Source organism: Pteropus alecto, unplaced genomic scaffold, assembly GCF_000325575.1.
Source record: "Pteropus alecto unplaced genomic scaffold, ASM32557v1 scaffold66, whole genome shotgun sequence".
NCBI classification, from domain to species: Eukaryota; Metazoa; Chordata; class Mammalia; order Chiroptera; family Pteropodidae; genus Pteropus; species Pteropus alecto.
Genome location: NW_006438869.1, coordinates 1,546,158 through 1,552,875, shown reverse-complemented (window position 1 = coordinate 1,552,875; position 6,718 = coordinate 1,546,158). Strand labels below are relative to the sequence as shown.

Below are 6,718 nucleotides of genomic sequence, written 5' to 3'. Positions count from 1 at the left end.
TTTTGGTATTTTCTGCTCTCTTATCATGAGAATGAGATACCATCGTAAATAACATGACATCATGAATGAATTCCGAAACGAATTCGGAATCTCGAGCATCTGCACTAAATTCATTTTGTCTTGCTCATTTTATAGCTGTAGGGCTTTAGCACATCGTGGCCCTGTGACACGACAAGATGCTAAAACGCTCCTGGAAGATGAAATTATGTGTGGAAGGATTCGGTTTGAAAAAATAATACTTTACATGTCAAAAGAAAAAGTGGGGAAACTGGCTAATTTGATAAAGGAAATCCATGGGAAAACAAGCAAGAAACCAAACCACTTCATTGCTAACTAAGTATCTAAAACATGAGAACTGTCCAAGTGTAGGAATATTAGTCGACTAATTCAGAATTTTAGCACTATAAAGGGTTTCGCCTCATCGTAGAATATTTAGCAATTAAAGAGATACTATCTGTAGTTATTTAGCAAATTCTTAGGATTTCAGGAGGGAAGAGCTAGTTAAATTACAGTGTTAATCTCCTTTTGGAACACGGATCAGTCTTAACGAAATCATCTTAGTTTAAGAAGGGGAGAAATAGTTGTAAAAATTATAGCTATTAATCCTAAATATGTCCGGGCTGGGATTTTTAAAAGTCAAGCCCCTGGAAACCACATTAGAATGAGGTAGCCTGAGTTCAAAGAGTTAAAAAGGTATCGACTTCACTTTATCACCAAACCGTCAATACCAAGGAACATTCTTGGGAACCAACTCTTGTACAAGTAACTTTCTTCGTTTTGTGTAATTCTGTTTAGTTTCATCTCTGAGCCCTAATTTTGCCAGATGCCAAAAAAAGGGGAAAATAAAAACCTTTACTTTAGATACCTCTTGGTAAACTCAGCCAAATTCTGCTGTTTCCCAGTTTCTCGGGCCTTAAACCTTGGCCACATTTCTGTTTGTCAGGTTCACCCTTTCCTGCCCCCTGCAATTGATGCTAAACTTGGGGAGCAGGGGGAAGTGTCTGCAGGGGGTAGGGATGGGGCGTCCATTTCTCAGTCTCAAATCTTTTCTGTCCTCTTGCCTAAGACACGCTTCCTCATCCTGTTGGGTGATTGGACCGTCTCTGGTCCAAGGTGCTCACCGTGCCCACACGTGCCCACCCCCCACTCTCAAACTCCCCTGAAATGCTGCCACATCCTCTCCTTAACCTAGGCAGGCACTGTCTACGCCCACCATTCCGAGGTACCTCCCACCTCCTGGCCCACTAACCCCTCTGCATCGTCAGCTGACTTCCTCAGCCCACCCACTCTGGGACTCCCCTGTGCCACACCGGGGCTAAGGAACCCTCTCCCACCCTGCAAGCCATGTTGCTGTTTGTACTGTGTGGTCCCCACTTAGTGATGGTGCAGTGGGGCTTGCACAGACACTGCCGAGGTCCGGGAAGGACGGCAGAGCTTCTGTTGACTCTTCTGTCTTCAAGGTGGATTCTATCATCAGCCGCTCACACGGAGGAGGTCCCATCCAGGGACACTTCAGGTGGCAGTCCCCTCTGCCGCTTCTCCAATCTGGATCCTCTCTCTCTCTCTCCAGCTCGGAGGCTCTGTGTTGACTTCTGAGGAAAAGGCCAATTTTCTGCCATTGTCATCTCCTTTCAAATATATCCCACCTTCAACCTGCATCTGCATCCTCTGGCCGTAAACACTGAGTGTTTGCTGCTTTGTTCTCTGCTCCATTCTGACAACACCTTGTTGGGCGAGATGAAAGGAGAAGCAGTGGTCCAAGGGAAGAGAAGGAACAGCATTTACTATTTCGAATTGTCATCTCATCCCATGCAAATTGAAGCACTGCTTTCCTGACACAAACTAAGCCATCCTCTGTGATTCCCATCATACACCACTTCTCCCGGGGTCTTTAACTCGGGAGTTTAGAGGTGACTCAAATGGGTTATTTGTACACTAAAATAATAGCATGAAATATTCGGCCAAGGTTAATTGGTGGATTCGTAAGGGATTGTTTTCAGCGTGACTGCAGATGTGTATAACTTACAGTGTCTTCCGAGATGCGGCGGAGAATGGTGGTGGAGCCCACCAACTCCGGGGCAGTGCTCCCTGGGCTCCGGACCTGGTCAGCCGTCTGCAGGCTGCGGGACCTTTTCTTCTCATCTGTGAAATGGGAGCGACACAATACATACTGCATAAGGTCGAGAGGAGAACTAAATGAGTTAATACATGTAAAAAAAAAATAGGGTTGCACCTGGCATTTGGCATGTTAGGTTTCTTTTAGCTGAGATGATTTTGAATGCTCATGAGTCTCGCTGAGAAAGCTTATCCCCAGGAACAATCTGGGTCTTGTGTCTATGCCGTTTTGCCCTGGACCAGCTCCTCTTCCTCCAAGTTCTCTTTGTCGCCCTCCCCCTCCCCTGTCTGCTCCTCTTCCTTCCCTTCCTCCTCCTCCTCTTGAATCATCAAGCATCCTCTCTTTGGCTCATGGACCATTCTTCTGACAGGCATCCCGGTCCATGCCCGGTTTGTCCCTGCCCTGTACACTGGCGTGCTCAGCGCACAGTGCTCTCGCTCTTTCTGCAAGTTGGTCAAGTTTTGTCCTGAGATCTCCACCTCAGCCACAGTGGGTTATGGTACACTTTTCTCTTGTTCATCTGTTTTTATGCCAGTGCTACACCTACTTTTCTTTGATTTCAAAACTCTTGGCAACCCACACACACTTCTAACCACCACGGGCTTCCAAGGCAGCTCGCTTCTGTTTCAGAAAAATTCTAGGCGCCTCGGGTTTCTGTGCTGAGTGCACATGGGCAGTACCCCTCATTTCCCGAGTAACTTTCTCTGCATGGTGCCTTTCTCTTTTCTGCCTCTGAGCTGTCTTTTACTCCTTGTTGGGTTACACATTGGTTCCACTTGACCTACTCCAAGACTGGTCCATTGGTCGCTGCCACTTCAAAAGCATCACTATCACATGTCTGCATGTCAGGAAAACTTGTGGAACCTTCCAACATCTTTTGAGTAAAATAGAAATGATGATTTCTTCTGAGTTGTGTACTAAGCTAATATTGGGAATTTTCCATCCACATAGAAACACATACACAACTAAAAGCTTCAAAATGAAGTGATTTCTATGCAGCAATAGCAATAATATAAAATCAAAACTGTCGTCTCATTCTCCCTTTTCATTGACGAAGAACATACCACTTTTGACAATTTTCATAGACCAAAAAGGTATATCTATAAAGCATACACATTTTGGCCACACGTAGCCATTTTTTTAACCCTCAAATCAGTTCCCGGCAAAGCCGAAGGACTCTCATCATTTTCTAAATCATCCTTCCATCCACCATGGGAAGGATCTAATAGCTGGACTTCTGAGAAGATAGAATCATAGCCTTTCCTCCTTGGCTCATGTCGGATATGGCGAGGTTCTCCAATATCGACTTCTGGAAGGAGGGAGGGGAGGGCAAGGCTGTGTCTGGGAGACGGAGCGCAGAGCATTAAGGGGAAGAAGGAGATGATGGCAGAGGAGGGAACGTTGTCAGCATCACAGAGAAACAGATCTGGAGTGTGACAGAACTGGGGGTCGGAGGCTCAGCTCATCCCAGTGGGCAGGTCGCTTAACAATTTTATGTTTAGATTTCCTCATCTACAAAATAAGAATATTAACACCACCTCTCAGGGGCTTGGGGAGCTAGAAGAGATCACCAACTGGCATCTTTGGCTGGCATGAGGTGGCCCTGGGAAAGAGGTCGTCTCTGACGCCCATGCATCAGCCTGCTGGCGTTCCCAAGAACATCCCCTACGGTCTCCCAGAAGGCCCAGGATGCCGCTCCAGAGTAAAAATCGATTGTTGGTGTTCAGCGCACAATTCGTAAACGTTGACCCCACACTCTGATTTCTGTTCTTTTCTCTAGCTTCCCTCCTTAGTTTCAGGGAGAAACCCAAAGGGGCTGCGTAAGCTCAGGTCGCCCCTTTTTTCTGGGCCCCGAAGACCAGAGGTTTCCAAATAGGGAAGGAGGTCAACGAAAATCGTCTTTCCTAGGAAGGGGTACCACGTCCACACATCCAAATTCCGAGAAGCAGCATCCAAAACACGACGTCTTCCCAGGTCTGAGCTTCCTGACCATCCCCCTTCTTTGCCCTCTGAGGGCCGGGCTGTGAAATAGGTCACTGCAATCACGAGACAAGTTCTAGCGGCTTCCCACCCCCTCAGGCTTCCTGGAGCTGGGGGCGCATAGCGAGGGCCGGAGAAGAGTTTACCGTATGAGCTGATGGGGATAAGAAACTATGTGAATGTGACTTCTAACGTAGGATGGGATGAAGTTGTGTGTTTTTTTAATCTCATATTTCATGCAGGGCTGGGCTGAGGATGTGGCAGGCATGGCGTATGCCCTACGTTCACTGCCAGAGGGGGCTCCCTGCCTGCCACAGGTGAGAGCCAGCTCTGGGGTGTCTGCCCCAATGGGGGAGGGGGGGCGGGGCCTGCCGGGGGAGGGGTGGGGACTTTGCTCCACCTTTGGTGGTCCCCAGGAGGACTTTATCACAGAATCCAAAACTTCATGTCCTGAATGTTCACTTTCTTAGATCGTAAATGAAATTGCGACAGATTAAACCCATATTCTTTTGGTTGCCTTTTGTAGTGCACGCTGTTACCTGGCACACGGTACGAGAGTATAAAGTGTATGTGCAAATTTCTGAGAATCTGGGCCTCCCTGCATTCTGTAATGGAATCGGAATGCTTGATCATTCTGCTATTGCAAGTACATTTCAATAGTAAAGTTAGGTGTGTTCCATTAAGGCCGCCAACCACCAACCCAAGACAAATTGTATATCTTATTTTATAAATTAGACATTGAATTGTGGCCCGAGACACAGTACATTTTGATCTTAATGTTTTTGTAATTTATATTTTTACTCTCGATTTTTAATGTCGTATTTCTCTCTTTACCCTTAACTTTTACTGACATATTTATTCTTTATCATTCAACAGATCTACTGAAAGTATGTTTGGCAGCTCAGCTCTCTGCCCCACCCCCAAATTCACATCTCTTTAAAAAAAAAAAAAATCTCCAACACTCAACCTTTTATCATTTTCTACTTTTTCTGGGGTTCGTTTTTTATTCTTCTTACTGTCCATAGCTAGCCCTTCCTGACCCAAATCATCACATCTTAAAGCATCCAGTATACACATCAAGCAAACAGCTGCACATGGCTTTCCAACTCCAATACTGAAAACGCTGGCACCAAAAAACCAAAATGCACTTAACTGATTCACCCTGAAATCTTTATCATATCCTGAAGGCAAAAATAATAATAATAATAATGTTAAAACATTCAAATACATGTCTAACCTATTCAACCCCTTCTAAACCAGGTCTTGATAAGTCAGCCTTTTCGGCTCCTGTAAACGGCAGTCTGCCACCCCGCACGCGCTGTTCGCTTGTGGGGTTTCCCGCCTCCGCTTCTAACGCCATCGCCTCCGTCTCCTTTGCAGTGGTCAGTGTACATCCGAGCCGCTGTCCGCAAGGAGAAGGGCCTGCCCATCCTCGTGGAGCTGCTCCGAATAGATAACGACCGTGTGGTGTGCGCCGTGGCCACCGCGCTCCGCAACATGGCCCTGGACGTCCGAAATAAGGAACTCATAGGTACGTGCTCTCTGTTCTCTCGGGCGCGTCCCAGCGTCCCCGTCTGTAAATGACAGTGTCCTGCGTCTGTCCCGCCGCACGCGGCTGAACCCACACGCGGAGCGCGCGCGCAGGCAGGAACGGGGCCTGCGTTACAGGCCGCGTGTCTTCCCGGTTCTCCTGGTTTAAACCCACGCCCCGGGGGTACCTTTTAGAGTATGGAGGACACGCTGTGTTTGTGGACATTTCTAATCTTTGCAATGACCGCAGTGCCCAGAACTGGATGCCATCTTCTTCCCCGCCCTCCGAATCCCTGTGGGGCTCTTGGTTTGCTTTCCAGGTGGTGAACGGGGTTGTCACGGGACACAGGCCACTTCGCCTCCCCTCTCTTTAAATTTCTTTTGGATGAGACCCTGTTGGCACTTTCATCCTATTTTTTAGAGAATCCTCTCCCTTTAATTTGGTATTCAAGAGATAGGGAGGACCTTTAATTAATGAACATTAAAGAGGTCATACATTCATCTGTTTATTCAGTGAGTATGTATCTATGACCTACCTTGGTCCAGGCCTGTTCCAGGCCCAGAGATTACATCAGCCAGCAAAACAGGAAGCTTTGCCATCACGGAGTTTACATTTGGGGGAGGGGAGATGCGCGGTAAACAGAATACACATGCGAATAACATTCCATGGGGAGAAATGGACCCAGGTAAAGGAGACTGTGATTGGTGAGGTTGCTATTTTTTTTTTTTAATTGAAGTGAAATTCACATAACATAAAATTAACCATTTTAAAGGGTACCATTTCAAGGCATTTAGGATTTTAACAATATTGTACAACCACCACTTATATGGAGCTCCAAAACATTTTCATCCCCCTAAGGAAAACCCTGTACCATTAGTCACCCCCGTCACCCCTCCTCTCAGACCCTGGCAGCCACCAAGGTATGTTCTGTATCTATGGATTTTCCTTCTCAGGTTGTTTCATGTAAATGGAATAATATAGTGTGTGAGCTTTTATGCCTGACTTCTTTTACTTAGCATAAGGAGTTTTGATCATAAATAGGAGGTCGAGGTAAGAGTTGTTGGGGAGGTAACAGCTGAGCAAAGATTTGA

At 46.6% G+C, this 6,718-nt stretch overlaps 1 protein-coding gene across 2 annotated transcripts in view; it reads left to right on the top strand.

The window, feature by feature from the left end:
- The window catches only part of CTNND2 (catenin delta 2), a 651,480-nt gene that overhangs the window by 549,422 nt on the left and 95,340 nt on the right, over nucleotides 1–6,718 (top strand). For both annotated transcript variants that reach the window (XM_006915865.1, XM_006915864.1), the window contains one exon: nucleotides 5,477–5,627. In XM_006915865.1, coding sequence (XP_006915927.1) covers nucleotides 5,477–5,627 — 151 coding nt within the window. The remainder of the gene's footprint in view (nucleotides 1–5,476; nucleotides 5,628–6,718) is intronic.